We start from the raw sequence: 27,071 nt of genomic DNA, 5'->3' as shown, positions 1-27,071 counted from the left end.
AATAAAAAAAGGGATATTTAAAAAGTTGACATCAGAAATTGCATTGCTGCTTCTAAGGATGTAACGGATTATCTTCATTATTATAAGTAGCTCTGAGACCTGTGATTAGCAATAACGTGAGCTACTGATGGCAAGAGCAGACATGGACAGACTGGAGAAGGTTTGTCTCCTCACCCAGTCTGGCCTCGGCTCGGGAACAGGTCGCAGAAACAAGAAAAAGCACTTGATGCCCTGCTCTTCGCCTCACGCTCACCAAAAGCCCTCAGTGGGTGGAGAATCGGTGGTTAGCAGAGCGTCCCGAGTGTCATCAGATATCCAAGCTTAGAGCTGGTGGTTTTACCAGTGCCGTTCCAGTGTGAGACGTCACTGGGTGGCGGTCTTCAGCATGTGATCGAACACTCAAGGTGAACACTCCTGGTTCACAAAGAAAGAAAAGATAAATAAATAACACCCTGTGTAACTGTCATGGCATCATTTTATATTAATAAATGATCTCCGGTAGTTTTAAAGTATACCAAATTATATGTGACTCCAAAACCGCATTATTTTCTTATCAACAGCGGAAAAAAGCAACAAATGAAGATGTTTCAGAAACAGGAATAGTGTCAAATTAAAACTGAACAAAAAAGATGTTACATAGTTACTGTGTAATGACATAAACAAAGGTAGAAAGTCCATTTGAAAAGCAGCTGTCTGATGGTAGATTAGTTTGATTAGTTCAGCAAAAATTTGCTGATCAGAATTTTTAAATGTAAGAATTGTATCCTTTTGTTTGCTATACACAGATTCTGAGACATTTCAAATGTTCAACATGTGCATGTATTTAAAAAGCTAGGGGTCACCACAGCAGGTAGCTCCTTTTTACGCCGGATGCTCTTCCTGTCACAACACCAAAGAGGTTTGTGTCTCCTCCTGGGATTAAACTGGGTCTCTTTCACTTATTAGGTGAACGTGTAATATACCCCACTGTGGGACCACTCAGTATTTCCTTGCAATTAGTGATTATTTTAATATTAAAGGAAATAAGTTAGAGATATTAGAGATAAACTGATGATGAAAATGATCATTAGTGGCAGCCACATGTCTCAAAACAAACTTTTCTCTCACAAAACCAGCCTTATGAAGTGAGACTGAAAAAACCCTGGAGATTAAATATTCTGTAATCTTCTGAAGCTTCTTTGTTTTTTTAAAAGTTGCATTGTGGAAGAAAAGTGCAAAAGAACCACACAGTCTGTTGAAACTTTAACAACTATGGTTAATTTTGTACATATATAAATATTTAACCTCCTGAGACCCGAGCTCTTGTTTGGGATGCATTTTTAATTTCTCCTAGCTATTTGGGATTAGTTGAACCAGAAAAGTATAAAATCTAAATATTATGTTTGAACAATGGGCACACGCTACTTAAAAAATTACAAAACACTTTATTGAGCAGCATTACGAAGAATATTCAAGAGGTTAAAACATGTTTAGAGTAATTATTAGGTGTGGAATTAAAGCACAGTTCAATAGCTTCAAATGATCTCCAACATACTGGAGGCATATGCAGGGTGATTTCAACCTGGGACAGGCTGCAGCACACCAGCCTGCTCTGAAAAACGCACGACAGAATGAGGTTTATAATCCACCCGAAAGACAAAATTCTCTTTCATGCTTTCTTTGTCCTTAAACATTAATGTAACGTCAAACCATCAGCTCGCTCTGTAAGTTAACACGACTTTCCGAGGTGACAAATGTTCTCCAATCTCTGAGAAATCACACACAACAGCTTCATTTGCTGCTATGAGTGACGTAAAAGGCACGTAAATACTTTAAGTATCTGATTTTTCTTTGGACCTGTGTAATGCAAACAGACACATACGCTCAGATTAATAACGCCTGATATCGGCGAGTATTCATCTGCTTTAAGATTAAAATAAGGTTTCTTTAACATTTTGTAAATCATTTTATTTTCCACCTTAAATGAAACATATAATGTCTACACTGAAATAATGTATCGACACTTTTTGAAGCGATCATTATATATTTTATGAATATGTGGATGTGCTGTGATGGCCGAGCATATGGAGATGTGTAATGTGGTTTGTTAGGTGATGATTTGTCTCCCCCTTAGGGTTATTAACCAAACTGTTCTTCTGTCTATGCTTTCACTTCATGCCTTTGTGCATCTAAATCTCAACAAGTGCTGTTAATAGTGTTAAATTACTCTCGGAAAAATGCAGCCAATTTGTATTATTTTATCTGCAGCTGATCTAACAGACTGTTATCGGGACTCGTGGGGTCAGGGGTGTAAATATCTGAGACTTGAGATGATTTTTCTTTTCGCGCTCGTTAATATGATCAACAGTTATCCCTCTCTCCTCCACTAAAGCTAAAACGCTCCCCAGCGGACGGTCGGCGGGTCAGTGAAGGCTGAGGGCTATCAAAGCAGTGTATTAAAAGGAGCTCTTTGAAGCTTGTAAACCACAGTGCCCAGCAGGTCCACAACAGATAGACGCCTCTGATTGGTCAGGTGTGTGTGTGTGTGTGTGTGTTTTCTGCTGGATCGATCCACCGAGCTGACATTCTGGAGCATCAAAGCTTTCGGTGCACTAATCTGACTCCTCCTATGAGGGCGAGGGTTGTTTTTACTATTTTACTTTTTTGTCCATGAGGTGCTTAAACTTTAGATGGGGCTCTTGCATGTTGCATGATGGGAGAGCGGGCAAAGCATATGTTTTGGAGGTTTGAAAGGGAATGAAAACAAATCAAGCTTGGATACTGTATTTATCGAGTGATAAATAATGCAAAACTATAGAGAGAGAGATGGAGAGAGAAACAGAGAATCACAGGGCCATCCATTGGGCGTACCACTGGCAGCAGCAGAGGAGCGACACCGCAGAGATTCACACACTGCTGCTCCTCAAAGTCAGTTTCCCCTCACACTGTCTCTGGAGACCTGCGCCACATACACACTCATGAAAGGTGTGAAAATCTGATTTCCCAAAAAGGATCGGTAATTCTCTGTGAGGGTGGAAGCCGCAATCAATAAATCATTGCTAAGCAGATTGTAAAGAAAAAAAAATTATTCCCCCTTGGTATCAGTGCATTAGGATTCTCCTGAGGATGGATGAGGCAAGACAGGGGTGTGAGACAATCTCAATAAAGAAGAGGCAAATCATACCTTTGGCATTCATCTGGACTCAGGCAAGCAGCTGTCAGCAGAGTGACGGAGGACTGGGCGAGTCGACCAATATCCGAAGCCACCATGTTCAGAGAAGTCTGCAAATATATAAAACAAATAGCCTAATTATTACTGGAAGTCTTGCTGACTGTGTTTGCTTTATTAGTGAATGCACATTCCTTTATTAAGGCAGGCATAGGAAACAACCTCAGAAAAGTACTGTACTTTTAATTGTATATAAATCTACCACAGATTTTACTTCAAAAAGAGGCACAATAAATACTTTCAGCTGCTATTTCTCATCATAATAACGCACAATCTGGATGCAATTACTGCTTATTACCAAGTGGACAAAGTATTCATATTCTTTACCATCAAGAGTAAAGATGCACCCATATACATATTTAGCTTCCTTCCTACAACTGTAACACTGCTAAACACCATGTGACAGTAATTATGTACAACCCTCATGTGCAATATTCCACTACCCAATTCCACATCCCATAACTCGGGACATACCTCACTGTGTACATTTTATAATATGTAAAATAACTCATGTAAAGTGCACTTTTGTACTGCTCAGCTTCACACAATTACAACCCTAAGGCATATACATTACACAGACAGATGCACAGCCTGTAAATAAATAACTCATGTTCAGTCCAACCATGCAATATTAAGTCCCAATACTTTTTACTCTTTAATGCTTGTCAGTAAATGTTGTATTTTATATTTATAATATTTATATTATGTATTTATGTAAAATGTTTATTTTATCTAAGCTTTTTTTCACCATCTTAGCAAGTATTACCTGATTTCGTTATGTTTGCTTAATGATAATAAAGTATCTTGAATCTTCAATGCAGTCTTGGCAGTAAAATGCATATTTAAAGTATCAAAATATATATAATTATAATTTAATATTCTTCTGAAACCAGGGGACTCAAACAATAGCTGAAGGGTTAATTTAGCCACTACGTTCAGACAAATCTGGACATACTTAAATCGAATAGTCTTAATCATTTCAGTTAGTGTTGTTTGTCCTGTTTTATTCAAATTGTCTTAATTAAGACAAAGAGAGATTGTGAATGAATTTAAAGTCTTGTAAGTTATCATTTTGAGATTATTGCTTCATTTAGTGCTCAATTATTAGAAGAACATTTTGTGTATTTTACCTCACATTCTTCTGTATATCTGGCTAGTGGCAGTAAACTACACTATTTGCCACTGATATGTTTCAGACAATTAATACAACAAATTAAAATACTCAGCTGTATACAAGGGGGTGGATTTAGCTGGCTCCTTTTAGCCTCTTATTTGAATACCTTTTAATGACAGCAGAAATCAGCCTTTTTATCATCCCCCTTGGGGAAAGTTTGGAGGACTTTTAGTCCAGGTTAATTTATTGTATCTGGCGACCGTTCAAATTTTTAAGGTTGGTCTATTAATGTTGTCAGTGAAGATGTGCTTTATGGTTATACCTAGCTTTACTGCGGGTTATTTGGCTGCAGTTTCAAGACTGTTAGCTTCAACTGAAAAAAAAGACATTTTCTTCACAAGTTTGCCGTCTGACACTTAAGAAAAGAGACACTTGGATTGTTAAAACCCAATAAAACTTGCTACAAGTATTTGCCACGAAAAACATATGAACTGTCACCTGGCATCGTTTTTTAAATAATCGTCTCCTTTTATTCTGTCGGAGTATCCGCGTTGTCGTTTCTCTATCTGAATGACTTCATTACCCATAACGCCTTGATACTCGAATTCAAGTCATGTGATTTAGCTTATGACTGGAAGCAGGTTTCGACAACAAACATCACTTTGCTGTCACGTAACAGCGGGTGTTTCTGAGACGAAACGAACCTTTAGCGGAGATTTAACGGATATTTTAAAAAATATTTGTTAAAGTATTATAGCTGTTACCTTTGGATATATCGCTAAATAATATCACAATGGCGGAAGTGGAGGAGCAGGTAAGCTCAAAATGCTAAAGCTAGCTAGCTAAATGTTTCTGTTTTAAACGCACTTACATCAAAAATGCATTCAAAGTGTGCCTGTGAGAGCTGTCTGCTGTGGTTTCATTTGATTTAGCTTCTCATCAAGCCATTCTCTGCTTGGAAAGCTAACATTTTAGGTGCTAATTTAGCTTTGCAGTTGTTTGGTATATATTTAATCTCTAAATAAATAGTCATGGCCTTTGAAACCAAGCTTTAACATTAATATATTTTTTTAAAGCAACCCAACATTTTTCTGCTTTTAGGTCAGACATCCAAGTGAGGAAACCACAGATGAGTCTGAGGTAAGAATCAAAAATACCTCATCATTTTAGCTCATCTAAGATGAATTTATTTTAAGAAATCTTGATATATATTTAAAAAAAATAATAACTGGAAAAAATGGACTTGAATGTGTCATGCAGTTGCACCAGTATGTCAGTGTAGACATGCATCACCAATAATATACTGTCAGTGACAGAAGTGTTCATATTTCTGTCAGGTTTGGATGCTTTTTGAAATCTCTGCCTACTGAAGGGGCTGTAATACATAACATAGCCTTTATCAGCACAGCTTGATCCCTAAAGGATCTTTGTCAGGTTCTGAGAGGTGTCAAACACTCATGAATTACATATAGCTTTCCAGATCCATCAATATTATGACTGAACTCTGGCATGTTACAGTACACCTGTGCTTCGGAGGATCTCACATGGGCTGAATAAAATATAACATTACACATCACGCTGACAGGAAGGAGAATTTTTCTTCATCGGTAGCAGAGGATGGAATCATATATAAGATATATGCTGCATTTTGGACACCTGCACCTTTCTCAAGCTACTACTTTTTTTCTCAAGAAAATAAACCAGACTTGTAAATAGTGGTCTGTCTGTGCACCATGTGTTCAGTAGTCATGGACAAACACTCACTGGACTGTGGGATTGCAAGTCTCCTCTGAGTGGCTGCTGCAAACAGGTGATTATTTGCTTACAATATTGCAATATACTGTAGCTGGCTGCTGTTGTTACCAGCTTGACAGCAGCCTCGCTAGATGAAGGCAGTGAGGGGCTGTTTGCTCTACACTCTACTAACAGAAGAGATGAGCAGGGTAACAATCTGTCTGAGCAGTGGCTCTGGAAAGTCAGAGGCATTCTCTTCATCAACGTCATGATTTGGTTAGATTAGTCTAATTTGTAATAACATAATACAATAATAAGTCTGATTTGTAAGTGCTTTTTAGTATGCTCAGCGGATCAAACCCTTAAAACGATAGATTTAAGCAACATATTAGTTGACTGATTGCACCAATTTCCCCCTCTTTCTGCCTCAAACAGACTAACATGGTTAGATTTAACAGCTACAGCGTTCCCCTTAAAAGCAGACAAATGGGCGAGTCTTGCTTGAACCTTGAACATTAAGCTAGATGATGACACGAGGAGTCTCATTTAGCTCAGCTGTCAGTAGATGGAGAATATGGCAAAAATGGTTACAAATCAAAAGAAACCCCAGCAGCTGAAAAACGAAAGGGTGAGTTCCATAAAAGCCTGTCAAAAAATGTACTTTTGTGGTCCCGAAAGCACATAAAAGGTAGAGAATGAAGGGTAATAAATGGAAGAAAAGACATCATGCATTGTATTTTTAGCAACTTGCTGGACCACTATAAGGCTCTAAGTGCTCTACATGATTCTGCCACTCCTTTAGAAGCAAATGAAATGGTTTAATGCATATTTTAGCTTAGTTTAGTTTTATTCAGTCATCACATATTGCACAGACAGTGTAAACAGCACACAATAAATCAGGATCTCTGCACCATGTAGTGACTGAACAGAATCAGGCAGAAGCAACGCTTCTGTAAGCCTAGACTGCGATCTTTTAATTCCAGAAAGAATAAATGGGAACAACATAATCATTCACACCCTCAAGTGTCAATAATTGATGATGTCTTTGTGCTACTGTTGGAAAAGAAAAAGCAAATTAATTAAATTCATTTTAGCAATTTTCAATAATTTAACCTCAACACTAGAAGTTCACTTTGAGTACCAAAATCTAAAAGCTAATTTGTTAAACAGCATTATGAACACACTTTCATTTTATGGACAAAGGACCAAGCTGATGTCAGCTGGGAAAACAGTTTAAGCAAAGTTTTTATAGCATGTTATATGCTGGTTTCATAAACGTAGGTCTTTGGACACGACCCATGCAAATCAGGAGTTTGGTGGGAGTGCCACCAGCATGCGTGCTTGGATTGAAATTCATAAATGCAGTTAAGTTCAATATAGATGTTGATAATGACATCAAGACAGCCACTGTTAATATACTGCAGGTTGTGAGACTGACAGGAAATGATGATGTATGAATTTGACAAGTCTATTACTGAATTTGGGATCGTGGGCAGTATAAAGCTGCCACTGATGTTATGATCAGGATAAAGGTATGATCTCCAGTTATTTAAAAACAAGAACAGTCCTGCAAACAAATGGGCAAAGTTAGAAAACATTGGTTTCAGAGCTGTAAAGAAATGGCTTTAATCCACCCAAGTGGACTGAAACAAGCAAATATAATGATGGAAAAAAATTATTACCAGACTCTTGATTTTGTTTGATATAGGCAGGAACCCACGCAAGCACTGAAACATACAAGGTGTGCTTAACTAGGGTACATGATAATGTTAACTTTGTGTATTTTATCCTGTACATGCCCAGGTGTGACATGTATAGCTCATTAGTTTGTGTCTAAATGCTACGTTTCTGAATGCCATAATTCATCGAAGATCATATTTTTAAATGTAAATTGATAGTTTATATATGACAGTTGTAAAACTGTTATTACTGTGTAACAGTGTGTCATAAGCACCTTGTCCTGAAACTGTTTGGTCAAAAATCTTCTTTTAGTGATATTCGTTCCCTTCTTAATCAACCGGAAAGAAACAAAACAAACAGCAAATGAGTGACTTCGGTTTGAATATTGTTTGCATTATTTTAAATAAACTGAATCATTCAGTGGATCAGTGTGAACCTAATAACCAGCCGTGTTAATAATGCATGTGGCTGTTTTCTGTAATAATGGATTGAATTTGTTTTGTATTAAAGGTCAGTCCTCGCAATAAGAAATGTGGGAAGTGAGCGATATGTTACGTAATCTTTTAATATACCCAGTTGATTACTGTTATTAATTATTTATTGTTGTTAACATGCAAAAAATGATAACGAAAAACCTGTAGCAGTGCGTCTTTTCTATCATAATTTATGATCAAGCACAATGCCTAGAAGCAGAAATACTCAGTGAGGTGGTTTGACAATCTTGGTGGAGAGCACTGTGTATGGCCTGCTGTGTTGAGTTGACTTTAAAGGCTGCAGCATGTGATTAATATAATTTTTATATATACTATGTGTTGATCTTTCCCTTACTTTGCCACCTGTGTGTAAACTGTGTTTATGACACATGATGATTTGTTGTTTGTCTTAATAATACTGGGTACACGCCTTCGTTTCTCCAACTAGTGTGGTCCTCGCTGTGCAGTATATTTAAAGCTGAATGTTTCCCTTCATGCTCTATTTTAACAGCCAATACTAAAAGAAAATGGCAAAAATGGTTACAACATCAAGGCCAGCTGAGTAGTTGACAAAACAAAGAGCAACTTACAAGAGATGGCAAAAGTTTTAAAATGGGTAGTTTCTCTGTGGGGATGAAGTTTGCCTTTGTTGTTTGATACGCCTTTGAAACCCGTGACAAATGCCCTCGCATCAGAAATCTCACAACCAGAATACACAGGAAATAGCCTAGATATGGCGTTGTTGAGTGGGAAAGGATTGTTTTTGAAAATAACATTTTTTCCACGCTATTGTCCCCCACCTCCAACCCAGTAGCACATAATGGCAGACAATGTTTTGAGTTGATGCACCCTCTGGGCAGCCACAGACTGTGCAGCATTGGTTATAAACTGAATTATGAGTAATATTCAGGCTGTGACTGGCCGCAAATGTTGACTCAGGCTGGAAAGTGTAACACAGTATAATACCTTAAGTTTGCTTTATGAAAAGACTATAAATTCATGTATTTCACTGGGGATGAACAGTGTCATGAAAAGATGTTGCTTTTATTGTTTTATCAAGCATTTCATGCAAGGTGATGGAAATTTTGTCTTTGTGCATACATCCCTCTATACACATATGTTCATGTACACAGGCTTCAAAAATGGATTAATCACAGTTATTGGAGACTGAAAGCTGCAATAAATGCTGCTGAAAGGAATCCCAGTTATGCTTATACAGTAAATTTGTGCATTACCTGCATATTAGAAATGGATAAATAGCAGTGAATTAAATTAGATCGGTTAAAGCAAAACTGCCAAACATTTGACAATTTTGTCTGCTTTTAGGTTCTCCAATGTGAGGATCTTATTCATCATTTCATCATTAAGTATAATGTAATTCAGTGATTGAAATAGCTGTTGTTATAGTGTTGTCATATTTTTAACTGTTTTCTCACTTTTGATGAACAGAATAATAATTCAAAGTAAAAAAAAAAAACCTGATTGGGCTACAATAGAAATTTTGGGTGTTTGTGTCATTTTGTTGTTATTTATTCCTCCAATTGTACCAAGGGAAAAGGAATAAAAGGAAATGCTCTTTATAATAACTAAAAAAAAACATCATTCAACTCTTTATCTCAGTGTCTTTTAAGGGTTAGGTTAATATAACCCTATTTGGCTTGAAGTGGCATATAATGATAATAAGATGATTATGTGATTATAGTGAGATAATGATGTGTGGGAAAGAATATCGGTGCATCTCTATTTTAAATGAATATTTTATTATTTTCAAATTGAATGAAGATGAATGTGTTTCCACGTAATCATCGTCTCGTTCAGCTATTAGGAATTCATGCAAAAACTAATAATTTGCAGCAATTTGTTGATCGGCTGTTAGTACTTCATTATGATAAGTGTGATAAGTGATAAACTCCAATTCTAATCAGTTTAGAAAAACATTAAGCAGGGATGTCACAATACCAGAAATTGAGTAGTTCCAATACCAAATGTATTAAATGATTCTCAATGCCCATTTAAATACCGTGGTGAAAATAAAAACAAAATTATTATTTCATTTACTTAAACATAAACTGCTTTATAAAATTCATTTCAAATTGTGTTGGCAGGTGACTTGCAGCCTATGTACAGACTATGATATCTATTATTTTATTTGTATCTTCTGAGAAGCACAGGTAAATTCACTGACCTTCAAGTGATTTTGCTTACATTAGTCATATCACTATAACCAAAACAAGTATTTAACCATTTTTGGTGCCCTCTTGATTGTTTTTGTAACAGTGACATTCACTGTTTCTCATAAAAACAAGCTCAATTTGTCTTCTAGAGTAATGATGTGTTTCTCCTCTGTTATCTTAGTTCACACATCACTGCATTTGTTTTCTGTCAAAAATGGTGTAAAATGGTCTTTATGTCTGTTGGTATTGTGGTGCACATCTTTTTATACCCTTTTGTGTGCTTGCATAAAAAAAGATGCAAATCAGGGACTCGCGTGTAAAAATGTTGCTCCATAGAGCCCCTAGTGGTCAAAAACTAAATAAGGCACCTTTAAGATGTAACGTTGGACAAATAGTGATTTTTGTCATATTTTGTAGCACGTGTTTCATAAAAATCTGATTTTAATATACAACATCAGGTTGGGTGGAGATTTTGCATATTTCTTTTCACTGCAGTGATGATTTGGGGGGTTTTAGGGAACAAGAATAGCGGTTGGAAAATATCATTAAGAGACTGCTTTCTTCACCAGGAGGAGGACAGTGAGGAGGAGCCCAAGCTGAAGTATGAGAGGCTCTCCAACGGGATGACAGAAATTCTCCAGAACGATGCAGCCAGCTGTATGACCGTCCATGACAAGGTAGAGGTTATGATCCACCACCCGCAGGGGCATTTCCGTGTCAGGTTCACCCATCTCGCGCAGACATTTCACATTGTTTAGGTACACATTTGAGAGACGTCAGCTTCAAAGGTGGATTTCTTCCCTTCTGTTGAATCTGTAAAGGCAGACCCATTATTTTCTCACCTTCCCCTGCTTTTCCCTCTCAGGGAGGTGAATCAGAAGGCATCAGGCACCATTGTCTTCTCCTCTTTTTATTCCCACTCTTACATATTTTTTGCTCCTCGTCTCCCTTTGTTTTTTAAGAGGGCCACTCTCGGCGAGATGGTTAATCATCGTGGCACCAGCGGCACACTTGCACGCCTGAGCAGAGCAAAAGTCATACCCAGTTATGTCTCCTCACCTGATGTTTTATTAACCACTATTGATGTTCGTGTATTTGTTTGTACTTTGAGGATTCTGTTCCCCCTTTTTTCCTTCTTTTAACCTAAAAACAGCAACTGTGCCACAGAGAGAGAGACTGCTTTGCTGAAAATTAAAATTTGATCTGACTTGTCTTTCTTCTTGGGATTTCTATGCTTATGTACTTTTTGCCATCCAGCTACCTGTGTGGTCACACCACCACTACCCTCCCCACCCCTCCTCTTCTGTGGCAAACTCCCACAACCCTAAAAGCCACCGACAGCACATACTGCCTTATGTTGCCTCATATTTTAAGTGTCTGAATCGGAATTTCATTTGAACAATTCCATTCTGATAAATCCCTTTAAAAGTCGCTCCGCCTCACAAGGTTGAACCCTTTATTTATTTATTTTTGGTTATTTTATTTGGGGAGATTGCAGGGGCTCTGTCTGACATGCTCAGCTGTGCCTGTAAATATAAGCATTTCATTATAGACTGCACTGAAGCATGCTGGCCTCGCCGCACATCCACATGCTGGTCTAGAAGGGAGGGGGATTAGGAGGAGGGCATGGAGCAGGGGCTGGGGTGGAAGAACACACACTTAATCTAATGCCAAAGCCCCCGGTTTCTATAATTTTTTTGTCCCAGTGGACTCGTGTACACACTCGCACGCACACATACATATGCACACGTGCGCTTCTGCCGAAGCACAAGACACGGAAACCAGTTGCTGCTCAGTAGAAATAATAGCCTTGTGCTGGGCAGGGAGGTGATTGGGTTGCATGGGAAGAAGTCAGATGTACAGTGCATTTATTATGCTTAAGCATTTTAATTTGAGGGGAAAAAAATGCCATTTCACACTGTCTGCTTTAATAAATAGGGCTTTTCCACCCCCTGCAATTTCACAGTTTTGCCTCCAAGCCCACCCAATCCCCACTTTGCCCATGCCACTGCAGATCCAGGAAATATTTTTTTTATCCTCTCCCACAGCCGTCATAAACACAAGATTTTTTTTTTTTTCTGGAAAATCTGGAATTGATTTCAGGTGTCTTCTGGTTTAATTTACATTACATTTGTCTCCTTTCAGTTTCTTGCCTTAGGTACTCATTTTGGAAAGGTCTTCCTGTTGGACATCCAAGGAAATATTACTCAGAAGTTTGAGATTGTGAGTACATTAAAATGCTTTGGGTTACATTAACCAATTACTTTAATTTAAAACACTTTTTAGCCTTGTTAGCTCAGTGGATACAATGAGAGTCTGCTGTTTATGTTACTAACTACATTATATTGTTGTTCTATTTGTTTATCAGTTGGCAGTCATGGTCCCGAGAGGAAACGTTTTAATAACGCTGAGATTTCTGTAACTTTAACCTTTCATCCAGTGATGTCATCAGTTAGAAATCTGAATTTACTTTCTTGTGTAACTAAATACCTGTAAAATCAAAGTGATACTCATCTGCTGTACTTGGAATTCAATTCTACTTTTACTCCAAGACATATTAAACACATGAAATAAAGAATTGATCCAAAAAACAAACATGTTAAAATAAAGTTAAAAAAAACTAGGGGCGACCGTGGCTCAGGGGGTTGGGAAGCGTATCTGTAACCGGAAGGTCGCCGGTTCGATTCCCGGGCTCTCTGTCCTGGTCGTTGTGTCCTTGGGCAAGACACTTTACCCTACCGCCTACTGGTGTTGGCCAGAGGGGCCGATGGCGCAAAATGGCAGCCTCGCTTCTGTCAGTCTGCCCCAGGGCAGCTGTGGCTACAACCGTAGCTGCCTCCACCAGTGTGTGAATGTGAGAGTGAATGAATAGTGGCATTGTAAGGTGCCTTGAAAAGTGCTATATAAATCCAATCCATTATTATCATTATTATTATTAATAAAATAGCTACTTTCCTGCCAGTGTAGACAGTTGTTTTATTACGAGCTCTGAGAGTATGTGTTTAGACTGAAGTCTTCATTCCTCCATGCATTTCCTAACCTGTTGGAGCTCCAACATTTTAGTAGCTGCTGTTTAAGATGTATTAGCTCCAACATGCTCAGTTCAGTTTCACTCCTGAGTCATGCACACCAGCACACATCAATATGTAAGAGACATCAGCATTAGTAATTCAAAGCAGCACTATAAATTTTCCTTTAGCTTTTTAAAACATGAAAGAAACATGGATATTCCAGAGCAATCAAGTACCCTGCACACTTGTTAATAACAAAATAAGCACGTCATGCTTTGTTATCATTCTTGACTCTAAAAGGAGCCAGAGTTTACCAAAGAACATCATTAGCTAATAAATAAATGGTAAATGGCCTGTATTTGTATAGCGCTTTACTAGTCCCTAAGGACCCCAAAGCGCTTTACACAACCAGTCATCCACCCACTCACACACACATTCACACACTGGTGATGGCAAGCTACACAAATAAGATAGGAAACTGACAAATTAGACCACAAACTCATCAAGAAAGTGTTTACTGAGGTCACAGCTCGAGGAAGCTTACGACTGGATAACATAGATTTTTGCAACCCCATTTTTAGCCATTGTTTTTAGTTCTGCTGTCTTCAGAAACTGTATTTTGTTATATGAATGACGCAGAAAGCTTTAGTAGTGAGACAGACAGTGCTGTGGTCAAGACTGATACTGCTGTTAAATCATTAAAGGTCTAAGTGGAGTATGTATGGAATCATAATAAAGGTAAACACTGAGTCGAAAACCACAACTGGCTGATCAGATACCCAAAGAGGTGTTTTTGTTTTTTTTTTTTCATTGTAAAAATGCAATTCTCCTCCTGGCTGATGAAACTTTTATATTCCTGAAAAAAATACCTAACAGTCAACAGTGTTAACTCGGGCCCTGCAGACAAAATAATACAGTTTAGATCCCATGTGGAAGCAAAAGGAGATATTTTGAGATTTCACGTAGTACCCTGAAGGAAGATTTCACACCCAGAAATGAGCTTGCCTCTCTCTAATTTACTCCTACTATTTTACTACATTACTTCCACTGATCTGGAGGGAATGAACTCTGAACAATAATTTCATTTACAAGTCAAAAAAACAAAACCAAAAAAACCCCCCCAAACAAAACAAAAAACAAAAACTCAGTAATCAGGGCTGATTTGGTAGGCAGGGAGGAGTGGGTTTACATTACTGTACCTGCACTCGTGTTTCCAAATGTCGTGCGCCTGCTGAGCATGTTGATTCAAGTGCTACTTACCAGAGAAACTTACTGCCAGTTTTTAAAAAAAATCATAACCCGAAACAGTGAGGTTGTTTCACAGAACAGGAGAGACACAGCTGTGCTCTAGCTGTTGGATTTAATATGATTACCAAATAGCTGAAGCAACTGCTTTGGAAAAATTGGAAATCTATGATAAGCAAAACAACTTCTTTCCTCTTCAAGTCTACACTGAGGCACCGTCCTCACTTTAGGGACGTTTTTAAAGTAACATTTGCTGTAATTTATGCCATTTAGTTGATCCTTTTATCTTAAGAGCCCTAAATTTAAAAGCATCTGCAGCAGAGGGACCCCTAACATTTTCAGTATTAATGCACTCTCTATGCATTGACACATATGGGACCATGCATCCATTGCCTTTTTTTCTTTTTCCTGGCATTTCACTTAGTTGGGGTAAAATGTCAGCTAGCAACATTTGGCCATCCACTATGATACTCGCCCACCTCTTTAAAAAAACGATGCCGTGATATTGTGTCTCCGCAGAGTTCAGTGAAGATCAACCAGATCAGTCTGGATGAAAGTGGAGAGCATGTGGGCATCTGCTCCGAGGATGGGAAGGTGAGATCTCTCCACTCATCACCGCTGGCTAGTGATCTCTGGGCCTGCAGCAAAAAATGAAATCACCAATCAGTGCTTCTCATCTTTCATAATTCATCCTCTGATTCATATAAACTCGCCTTATCAGCCTGAAACTTTATCATAATGATTTGGAACTAGCAGCGAATTTTTAGACGGCACTTCCTCCGCACTCGGTGCATTAACCTGGAGTTTTATCTTCTCCATATCTACACATAAGCCCCATATTTTTTTCATGATGCGGGAATTTATAAAAAGCTTGTAACAATTTTGAAGCGTGGGGAGGGGTGGGAGGGAAGGATTGCACTCAGATCCGTTGAGCTGTCAGTCAGCCATCAGCCCATCTATGGATACCCTCTCCATGTTCTCCACCTTGCTGTTATCTTGTCTCTTCTCATCATTACCACCATCCTTCATGGATTTTGCAGTCAAGATATGCTTTCTGATATCGCCCTCCCCCTGCTTCCAGCACTCTGGTGGCAAAAACAAGATCTTGTCGCGCAAAAAAAGTGGAGCAGACAATTAAAATCAATGCTATAGCAATTGTTTGCCCTCACCAATTCAGCTGGCTGATAATCCTTTGAAATCTAACTTAATCCTTAACCACTGCTGCGGTTCAAGAGATGAGATAGCGTCAGAGTTTTATATTATTTCCCCATCTTTTTTTGGTGGTGGTGGGGGGGCTTCAGGTAGAGGAAAAGTGGGCGTCATGTACTCTAATGGTACATTAAAGGCTACTGTAGCCAACTGAGGCTGTGGTCAGTCCACGATTAGGATTTCTGCTGTAAACCCTGCAGGGTTTGAAGAATCAACTGGCCCCACTAATTGGTGACCCAGCGGAGAAGTAGGGAGCCAATCAAAAGTCTTTTCTGACCACACTTCCCCCCGCTGGCCTCAGATAGTTGCAGAGGCAGCAATTAAAGGAGAAATTTTGAGTTATTCACCTTTGCTTGCTGTTCTGCTGCACCGTCTCTGTTCCAGGTTCAAGTATTCGGCCTCTACACAAGAGAGGGCTTCCACGAGAACTTTGACTGTCCCATCAAAGTAAGTTTTTCTGCAGACTTGCAGTGTTATAGGATGGAAAATAGAATGAATAGATTTCGCTCTTCTAAACTGTTAAACGTTCTTCACAGGTGGTCGCATTACACCCTCAGTTCACCAGATCCAACTATAAGCAGTTTGTCACCGGGGGCAACAAGGTAGGTTTGAGTAGTACTTTTTACTTGTGCGCTTGTTACACCCACTTTTGTTTTGTTTTTTTGGGGTTTTATTTTTTTAAAACCGCCATTTTCAAGACATTTCCTGCCGCAATAATGCGTCCTGATTGTGTCCGGGTGAAACCGAATCCTGCACACTGTCTCGCTTTGGCTCGGCTGAGGGCGACGCGCAGGCCTTTGTCTGGTGTGAAAGGCTCTTACTTTTCTGTCTTTTCGCTGGAGTGCTCTCGGGAGAGCTGCCCATTTTCACAAAGTGCTGTTCGCTCAACAGTGTTTGAAAGGCAATGCTTCACAAGCACAGCAAATAGATGTCATTATCAAGAGGGTACATAGTCTTAGGATTTCCAGGCACATATGGTGATCTCTCTCTGGAAGTTGCCTCCGCTGGGTATGTCATCGCGGAAGGTGAAAAGCATATTAGACATTAGATTTGTCATTTTCTGTTTTTTTTTCTTCATCTTTGAGGTAAAAACAGCTACCTACTAGCGCTTGCCTATTACACTACTACAAGCTGCACCGATGTGGCGCCATTGCACAAACCACCTATAAATAAAGTGTGCTGACATTTATACAACAGGGGCGAGGAAAAACTTTTACCACAAAACTCCATTGTTATTGTTACTTTGCTATTTTCTTTCAATTGGCACTGATTTCTCTCAGTTCCAAGTTGTGAAGGCCTCCACAAGTTGCCTGTGATGAAAATCAATACCCCTCAACGGGAGCCACATTCTGTCAAAGGAAATTCAATTTTGTTTCCCCAGTTCTTTTGTCATATCATCTTTTTGTCGAGCAAACTGTTTATTAACATAGGCCAAATGTTGAATTAAAGAGCCTATACAAATTTCTCCCGGCCGCCTTGGTAATAATATGCACTTTTGGGGGGCTTTTTGTATCACTTTATATAGTGAGAACCGCAACAATGCAGGGAATGTGAACGACTTTGTCCTCCACAGAAGGTGCGGTGCAAGGCCTGAAAACTTAACTTAAGCTTTAATTCATGAAATAGCTCTCAGGGCTGTCAATGCCACATTGCATTGTGGTTAAAAGCACACAAGCCACGCACATCACTCAAAGCTCTCTCGGAGCTTTCACAGCTTTTTCGAGACGGCACAAGAGTAAAGATGGTGCACGCAAAAAGTAATGAACTTACTTATTCGTGTATCTTAAATTGTTATCCACGGCACCTTATGTTAATACCGTGTATCCATGTTATGATGAGAAGGATTCATTCATTCATTTGGTTATTTGTTCATTTTCAGGCACAACAAATACCTATATTGAACATAAAATGTACAAAACAAAAAACAAAAATTGCCTGAAAAAGGAGTGGGACGAAGAAAACTTATGTATTAAATCAAAACTGTAATGCCTCATATTTTCAACACCATCTTCACAAATGATCTCGGCCATGTGGATGTTTAATGTTTTCGTCCACCAGTGGAGCTGGTGAAGCTTCTCCCTCAGGTTGACTCACGTTGAGCCATCCATCTTTATTTTCTTTGTGCTTAAATGCTCCAAAGTGGGATTAAGTCTGCACATGTGGAGGAAAATAGGGCTTTACTTCATGATTTTATCAGACATAGCTTCCTAACTGCTTGTTCCAGTATAATACACTGTTCATCTACTGCCCTCTGTAGGCTGGGGTGTAATATTGCACCCTTGAATTAAATGTCCTTACTTTTTTCCCCCCTTCAAGCTCCTTCTGTATGAGAGAAACTGGCTGAATCGCTGGAAGACTTCAGTTCTACATGAGGGCGAGGGAACAATCACTAATATCAAATGGAGAGCTAACCTGATTGCATGGGCCAACAATGTGGTGAGATCTCCGTGACAGTTAAGCAAACCCCGATCCTTCTGTATGCACAGCTTCGTATGTAAAAATGCTGCTTGTTTACCTTCAGGGAGTAAAAATATATGACATCAGCACAAAGCAGAGGATCACCAATGTGTTGAGGGATAATGTGAGTTTGAGGCCCGACATGTACCCGTGCAGCCTGTGCTGGAAGGACAACACCACTCTCATTGTCGGCTGGGGTTCTTCCATTAAGGTTTGCTTTGTTTCCTGCTCGTGTTAATATTAATCACAGGCGCCGGCTGTGGCGTGCGTTCAGTCTAATCTTCTTATTTCTCTTCAGATTTGTGTTGTGAAAGAGCGAAATCCAACTGAAATGAGAGACCTGCCCAGCCGCTATGTGGAAATAGGTACAGAGCACCCCATTTCGTCTTCCACATATGAGACCACTGAAAAATGTGCACACTCTGAGTCACAGAGTTAATGAAATCTGTGCACTGAGTAATATTTTTACATAAGTTAGAGATTGCAAACGTCCTCTGTGCCTCGTAATTTAGCTCTAATTTTACATATCGTTGAAATCGTGTGGTTACGATATTGATCATCCTAGTTAATCCTATATTATTGATTGTGCTTCTGAGGAAAACTTCTGGCATTTATGTGCATCGTACTTTAACACATACCTCTCAGCTCAGCGTTGTTGCAGACCAAAAACACTCTCATGGCAATACTTCTCCGATGGCAGCAGCCTCTCTTCAGTTTTATCTTCTCGGTTCTTTTGTCATCTCTTTGTAAATCAATTTTTTTTATTAACATGGCCCAAATGCTGAATTAAAGAGCCCTCTCTTGGCGTCCTTGGTAATGTTAAGCGCCTTGAGATGACTGCAGTGAATTAGCGTTATATAAATTAAACTTAATTGAATTGAAAATGGAATTTTAGGTACTTCTGTGGGGCTTTTTGTTTCAGTTTATATAGTGATGATTGTAAAAATTCAGGGAATGTGAATGACGTTGTTTCCCAAGGCCTGAAAACTTAAATTGCAGTTCATGCTCCTCTGGCAAGACAAAGGCTCACACTGCAAAAACTTTTTGGGAGTGGCTTGGTTTTAAAGCTTGGGGCTGATCGGGGCACAAAGTATAGATGTAAATATGATATTATGGGAAATTTCTACCACGTCAACTGCAGAAGAAGGCAGTGCTGCAAGAAGAAAGGGTCCTGTTGTTCAGACGGCTTTAGATAAATTGAAATGGCGCTCAGGTTCAGTCTGTGCATACTTTTAAGATGGAAAAACAATTAAATGAAATAAATGCATTTCATCTCCTTTTTCTGCTTTCTAAAGTCTTTAACTGAGAAACAAAAAAGTTTAATAGTTGCTTACTTTAGTAGTTGTAAAGCTAAAGGCTGCGTTATGCACGTATCCTTTTAAGTTCAATCGATGTATGAAAACAGAAGGACACTTGCGTATAACTACACAAAAATGTGAGGCATTAAAGGGAAGAAATATTTCACCTTGTTCTCACTCACTTTCTTTAAATGTGGATTGTTGATATTTTGTTTCTTTTAGTTTCTGCTTTTGAGACCGAGTTTTTCATCTGTGGGTTGGCACCACTGGCAGATCAGCTGGTCACTCTGTTCTTTGTGAAGGAAAACTCTGATCAAATGGTAACAATATTTTTTCTTTTAACATACAAGAAAGTCAATAAGGTGTTAGGCATTTTTTGTGCATCTTTGCATCTGTCTATGACACTGGATTGTAAATTCAACAGTCAAGATGGAAGTGCATACTTTAAGCTTTAAATCAGTGGGTTTTCCAGAAAGGTTGTATTACTGTTTTATTCATAGTACCTAATTTTCAGAGTGACAGCGAGTTTCATTGCCAGGTGAGGCCTGTACCCCTCATCACTCCATGAGAAATTAAGCAGATAAAAGATCTGTAGTTGATTCCAAGCGTTGAACTTTTATGTGGTATCTTTTTAGTGAAATTCTCAATATGAAGTCCAAAGATGTGCCAAAGTGGTCATCATTAGGCTAAAAAGCAAAAACCTTAGGAATAACTAAATTCAATCTGGTTCATTCTTAAAAAGAAGGAATCCACTGTCCGGCTGAGCAGCACCAAAAGGCTGAGAGACCAAAGAAGACGTTGATGATAAGTTATTTCTATGGTTATGAAAAAGAACTTTGCGACATGTAACCATGTCGGAAACACTCTCAAGGCAATGAATGTGTCGTTGTCATGGTCTACCATCAAGAGATGCCTTCATGAATGTAAATATAGTGTGTTTACAACAAGGTGCAAACCACTGGTTACACTCAAGAAGAAGGCCAGATTAGACTTTTTGGAAAATATCTAAAAGAGTCATGAAAAAGAAATGGAGGTATGAAATCAAAATGAACTTTTACCAGAATGATGGGAAGAGAAACAACTCATGATCTGAAGCATACCAGATCATCTGTCCAACACGGTGGAGGCGGTGTTATGGCATAGGCATGTATGACTGCCAGTGGAACCAGGGCACTAGTGTTTATTGATGATGTGACTGCTGATAGAAGTAGCAGGATGAATTGTGAGGTGTGCAGGACAACACTCTATACTCAGATTCATTCAAATGCTGCAAAACTGATTGGAGAGAACTTCATATTGAAAATGGACAGCGGTCCAAAGCAAACTGCAAAAGTAACCCTTCTTTTTTTTTTAGTCTTTGACTACAAAGGATTTTTACCCAGGTGTTAAAAACAATCCAAATTTTTAAAATTATAATTTTTGTTTTACAATTACTGTTGATTGTATAAGAATAGCTGTAATTTCTAAACAATTAATGCAAAAGTTTTTGTTAAACCCTTAAATTAAAGCTGAAAGTCTGCAAAAGTGTGCACAACAAATGTGTAGGTGTTCAAAAACCTAAGTCAGATATAAAATCATTACATATGTTCGCAGGATGAGGAGTTATGTGCGCGGCCTCGTCTCGACATCATCCAGCCTCTCCCCGAGAGCTGTGAGGAGATCTCTTCAGACGCGCTGACGGTGCGCAACTTCCAGGACAATGAGTGCAGAGACTACCGCCTCGGTGAGACTGTAAAATCTGCTCCCAGAGAAATGTCACGCTGCCTTTTACTGCAGCCTGATTTCATTATGCATCGATTATCAAATGTCAGCTGTAATGTGGGAGTACGCAGAGGAATAAATGTATTTTCATCAACAGAGCATTCAGAGGGAGAGTCACTCTTCTATATCATCAGTCCCAAAGACATCGTTGTGGCAAAGGAGCGAGACCAGGACGACCATATTGATTGGCTGGTCCAAAAGAAGAAATACGAGGTTTGTGTTGTTGAATTTCATGAGGGTTGCTAAAGGTTAACGGCTGCAAGGTCAGAGTTTGATTTTGTGTCCTGTTACTGCGCTTTTAACCATGACATCAGGAGGCACTGATGGCCGCGGAGATTAGCTTCAAAAACATTAAGAGGCACGACGTTCAGAAGATTGGAATGGAATACATCAACCACTTGGTGAACACGAGAGACTATGACAGCGCTGCGAGGTAAGTCCTGCATGTTTGCAGGTGAGCAGTGTTGGCATGAGATATGTAAAGAACAAGATAATGTTTTAGGAGCTCAACCAAAGAAAGTGCTTAAGTCCCTCAGTGACTGCTCTAAAATTTGGAGGTGATCCCATAGAACATAACGCTTTTTCCTAATTTGTGTGACCCTGACCTTTGACTTAGAGCTTGAAGTATTACAAACTAAAATGTTGTATCTTTATTCATATAATTGGACCACTTATGCTTTCTCTTCAAAAGACCAAATGTAAAAATCAGAATCTTCTTTTTATCATTTAAATGATTCAAGTGTTTTGTTTTTAATTTAAATGTATTTATTTATTTACTTTTATTCAGAAAGTGTCAAAAGGTCCTGGGGAAAAACATGGAACTGTGGGAGAATGAAGTGTACAGGTTCAAGACCATTGGACAGCTCAAGGTAGGTTTTAACGGCTGTGCTTTGAAGGCATCACTAAAGTGGTTATAACGTTGCAATGAAGTGCGACGCTTGCCCTGTGGAAAGTTGTGTCTCTTATGCTGTATGTGGTGCCACTTCTGTCATGTTTCAGGCCATCAGTCAGTATTTGCCAAGAGGAGATCTGCGTCTCAGGCCGGCCATTTATGAAATGATCCTTCATGAATTCCTGAAAACTGACTATGAGGTAAGTTACACCCCCACCCGTGTGCAGTCTTGGCGTGATGAACGTACGACGGCTGATAGTGCGTGCTGCTTTTTTCTGTAAAGGGTTTTGCCACCCTGATCCGGGAATGGCCGGGAGATCTTTATAATAACATGGCCATCGTTCAGGCTGTCACCGATCACCTGAAGAGGGATCCCACCAACAGCACGCTGCTCACCACGTTGGCTGAGTTGTGAGTGGTCTTAACTTGAATATTACTTGAATATTGAATATTGAATATTGAATATTACGGCACGGAGGCTAAGTTTTTAGGAGCGATTCCATGCGTGTCATTCAGTCTGTAAACACAATGAATTCTCATAAAACTTTGTAAGGGTGTAGATTGCGGTAATGTCAACAATCCATTAATATAACTTAGAAACTGCTATGGTTACACCTGTGCTGTGTTTTCTCAACATATACAAAGTACCATATGAAGATTTGACATGACATGATATTTTAAATCTTAAAAACGTCTTTAAAACATCACTTTTGACCTCTGACCTGTTCTTCAAGGTTGATCTGAAGGTCAAAGTGATCATAAGGCTATACAGAGCTATTTAAAACTATATTCTATATTTCTTACTTTTTGTATTAATAACATATAGTATATAGAATGATATATTTGGACCTCTGACCTCTTCTTCAAGGTCAAATAAGGTGAAATTTAAAAAAAAATGTCTTTCATCTTTAACACTTTGCTTAAATTTCGACTGCCTTTGTTTATATTGGCAACATTTAGGAAATGATACTGGTATATGGGGATTTCAAATATCATGTTAAATTTGTTGTGAGTTGCTGGTGTTCGATGCTGTTTCAGGTACACCTACGACCAGCGATACGACAGAGCCTTAGAAATCTACCTGAGACTGAGGCACAAAGATGTTTACCAGCTGATCCACAAACACAACCTTTTCTCTTCCATCGAGGACAAGATCGTACTCCTCATGGACTTTGACAAAGAGGTAAAAAGTCATCACCGACTGATTTCCCCTTCATTTGTTACTTATAGATGTTGTTCTTATACATTTAAACCATTTAAACTGTATGACTTCATGTTGTCAGAAAGCTGTTGACATGCTTCTCGATAATGAAGACAAGATATCAGTAAGTACCCCTGAATTCTTTGAATCTTCTTTATCTTCCTGATTTAAACAGATGATTCTAAGTGATGGATTTTGTTTTGACTCCAACAGATAGACAAGGTGGTGGAAGAACTAGCAGACAGACCTGAACTTCTGCATGTGGTGAGTTATATTTGAGCACCTTAGGTTACTGAATTCAAAACAGATGTTATAATGCAGGGAGTTTGACCAGCCTTTTGCCCACAGTACCTCCACAAACTGTTCAAACGGGACCACCACAAAGGCCAGAAGTACCACGAGAGACAGATAGGCCTATATGCCGAATACGACCGGCCAAATCTGCTACCTTTCCTGAGAGATAGCACCCACTGCCCTCTTGAAAAGGTACATGTCATCCAATCATAAATTCTCGTCTTTAGAAGTGAAGTTGGGTAACATAAGTCATTTTGTTGACCTCCTTAGGCTCTTGAGATTTGCCAGCAGAGAAACTTTGTGGAGGAGACAGTTTTCCTGCTCAGTAAGTGTTGATTAAGGATTAAGATTCGTACTCTCATTTGAAAAGATAAGGAAGAAGCTAATCAGACATGTTTCTCTCAGGCAGGATGGGAAACTGTAGACGAGCCTTGCAGATGATCATGGAGGAGCTGGCAGATGTTGACAAAGCCATAGAGTTTGCTAAAGACCAGGATGACGCAGAGCTGTGGGATGATCTCATCTCTTACTCTATTGACAAACCACGTATGTCACCAAATCTCCTATCGAGTCAGTCATGGTAAACCTGTGCATCAATAAATCTGAACTTTAGTTATCTCTTGCTTTTTACTTTATTTACTCCAGCATTCATCACCGGTCTCCTCAATAATATCGGCACTCATGTTGATCCTATTCTGCTCATCCGACGCATAAAGGAAGGCATGGAGATCCCAAACCTCAGAGATTCCCTCGTGAAAATCCTTCATGACTACAATCTACAGGTCAGACATGCGTCCCGGAGATTATCTTGAAATTTTTTCCACACCCTTCAGCCCATTTCAAATTTACTGGGCCGTTTATAAGATAAAGGACATATGCTTTAATATCTTAAGAAATAAGTGAAGGAAATTTCAACAGTTCTTCTGTTTGTCCACATTTTGTCAGTCTGCTTTCTCAAAGAAATACATTGCCACAACTCCTTGGCTTAACCATCTTACTTTGGTGTGGTATGGAAAGCTGAAAGTAGTTCTGAAAAGAATGCAATCTATTCTTGACAACTCGCATCACAATGCTTCTTGGTGCAAACTACAGTATGTCCTCCTCAACTTTAAACTCTGCAAAAGCCAATCACTAGTCCGGATTAGACCCCCTTGGTAGGGCAATCGTGATTTAAGATCCTATCGATCATTTAAAGCTTAAAAGACAGTTCTTTTCAATAATATAGTTGGTTCTAAGATCAAGGGACATATACAGAGTATAAAGAGATATAAAACCAGAGAGACATTTTAAATATGTTTGAGTTAAGTTGCAGGCGTAGTCATTGGAGGTTTTAATAAACTGTCTGACTGCAGTGCTGTGAATAAGTACAGCCTGTAGAACCACCTTTAACATCAATAAGTTGAAGTAATTGTTTTCTGTTTAACTTTACCAGTCTCTCACATCATTGTGCTTGAATTTTGACCCACTCTTCTTTACAGCGCTGTTCAGTTCATTAAATTTTGTGGGCATTTGTTTATGTAGAGCTCTTTTAGGGACTCACTGCAGCATGTCAGTCAGCTTGAGGTCTGGGCTTTGAGTGGGCCAATGCAACACCTTGATCCTCTTCTTTTTCAGCCATTCTCTTGTAGATTTGCTGCTGTGCTTGGGTTATTGTCGTGTTGCATGACCCAGTTCCAGTTGAGCTTCAGCTGTCAGACAGTTGGCCTCACATTTGACTCTGGAATACTTTGGTTTACAGATTAGTTCATGGTCAAACAATGACTGCAAGGTGCCCATGTGGTGTGCCCATGTGGCGTGCCCATTTAACACGCTAACAGAGGCCTGTAGAGTCTAAGATGTAGATATTGGGTTTTTTGCTATTTCTATGTGCTCTGTGGAGCGAATTTGCTGGGACGTCCAGTCCTGGGGAGATTAGCAGCTGTGATGAATGTTTTCCACTAACAGTAGAATGATGAATCTCAAATCTTTTGGAAATTGGTTTATAAACTTTCCAACACTGAACTTTAAGGTCATGATTGTTGATGTCTTTCCTCCTTGGCATTAACTTACATTAAGCATTAACACACCTGAATGCTCCAGACCGGCAAACTGCTCAAACTTCTGCTTCTATAGATATGCTCACACTCACTGATGATCAGTTAATCAAGTGAGTTTGATTAACAGCACCTGGCTGCTCTCTCATCTTCTTAATTCAGTAAAGATGTATGTTCTTTTTCATATGACTATACTGTTAGAATTTAATTTGACCTCATTCGAGGGTGGTTTTAAATTGCTCAATTCACCGATTTCTGTACCTCTTATCCTGTTTGTTGACAGCTCGTTTGATTTCTTGTTTCTAAGATTCTTTTAAGGGAAGGCTGCAAAAAGATCCTGGTGGCCGACTCCCTCTCCCTGCTCCAGAAGATGCATCGAACACAGATGAGAGGCGTCAGGGTTGATGGTGGGTGCGCTTTGGTGTTCGTGCAGCTCCTTTTGAGATTAGCTATATTAAACTGGACTCTTAAGAACGTTGCTGCTTTTCTTTTCAGAGGAGAACATTTGTGAGTCATGTCATGCTACAATTTTACCCTCAGGTGAGTCATGTAATGTAGGTGTATTCATCTGTTTTTAATGTTGTATTGCATTTGAAAACTCTTCTTTGCCAATTTTTGCAACGTGTGTTTCAGACATGGCCAAAACCTTCAACGTGGTGGTGTTCCACTGCAGGCACATGTTTCATAAGGAGTGTTTGCCATCTTCAGGAACAGTAAGTGACATCTCTATATGCTGTATCACTCTTTACACATTGGTGCTGGGGTATTTTATCTGAGAAGCTCAAATATGACTTCCTGTAACTTTTCGCTCTTTCCTGTCTCAGATTCCTGGGTTGCAGTTTTGTAACATCTGCAGTGCGAAGAGACGAGGGCCGGGAAGCGGAATACTTGAGATGAAAAAGTAATAAACGGTGTACTTAGAGTCTTATTACTGAACTCTCATGTCAACTCAGCGCATTGGTCAATAAATATTACTTCCCTTCAGTCACTCTACTCTAAACTTGCAAAAATCATAAATATTTATGTTTGACTGTCTCTGTACATTTACGTCTGCTTGCTTCTGTTGTGTGTGTGATAACCTGTATGAAAATTAAAATGGAATTAAAGCAGTTTGTGGTTTGTGTCTGATAATTATACACATCTTTGTTAAAATCCACTTCAAGCTAATTGGGTAGAAATGTATTCAAAGGTAGAAGATGGCTGCCACTCCCCGAGCCTGATTCTACAGGAGGTTTCTTCCTATTAAAAGGGAGTTTTTATTTCCCACTGTCACCAAGTGCTTGCTGA

The 27,071-nt window shown here is 39.1% G+C and overlaps 1 protein-coding gene across 2 annotated transcripts; it reads left to right on the top strand.

Annotated features, from left to right (window-relative positions):
- The first annotated feature begins 4,923 nt into the window (after positions 1-4,923).
- On the top strand, positions 4,924-26,893 carry vps41 (VPS41 subunit of HOPS complex). Of its 2 annotated transcripts, XM_026179871.2 has the most exons (28): positions 4,924-5,136; positions 5,424-5,462; positions 10,953-11,060; positions 12,529-12,606; positions 15,159-15,233; positions 16,233-16,295; positions 16,385-16,450; positions 18,165-18,284; positions 18,370-18,516; positions 18,604-18,670; positions 19,826-19,923; positions 21,197-21,326; positions 21,462-21,577; positions 21,679-21,797; positions 22,152-22,233; positions 22,364-22,456; positions 22,540-22,667; positions 23,295-23,439; positions 23,540-23,581; positions 23,671-23,721; positions 23,806-23,943; positions 24,022-24,076; positions 24,157-24,297; positions 24,397-24,533; positions 26,092-26,191; positions 26,280-26,324; positions 26,418-26,497; positions 26,609-26,893. In XM_026179871.2, exons 1-28 carry the CDS (start codon positions 5,116-5,118, stop codon positions 26,687-26,689), a joined length of 2,565 nt encoding a protein of 854 aa, XP_026035656.1. In that variant the 5' UTR covers positions 4,924-5,115; the 3' UTR covers positions 26,690-26,893. The 2 variants fall into 2 exon arrangements, with proteins under 2 accessions (XP_026035656.1, XP_026035657.1); XM_026179872.2 differs by lacking the exon at positions 5,424-5,462.
- Positions 26,894-27,071: the final 178 nt, after the last annotated feature.

The sequence above is a fragment of the Astatotilapia calliptera genome, chromosome 9, assembly GCF_964374335.1.
Source record: "Astatotilapia calliptera chromosome 9, fAstCal68.1, whole genome shotgun sequence".
Lineage (NCBI taxonomy): Eukaryota > Metazoa > Chordata > Actinopteri > Cichliformes > Cichlidae > Astatotilapia > Astatotilapia calliptera.
This window is presented reverse-complemented; position numbering and strand designations above follow the sequence as displayed.

Coding starts and splice junctions, on each gene's coding strand:
- vps41 (XM_026179871.2), top strand. CDS start 5,116: ATGGCGGAAGTGGAGGAGCAG. Junction 16,451..18,164: donor TTGTCACCGGGGGCAACAAG/GTAGGTTTGAGT, acceptor CCCCCCTTCAAG/CTCCTTCTGTATGAGAGAAA. Junction 24,077..24,156: donor GGAGACAGTTTTCCTGCTCA/GTAAGTGTTGAT, acceptor TGTTTCTCTCAG/GCAGGATGGGAAACTGTAGA.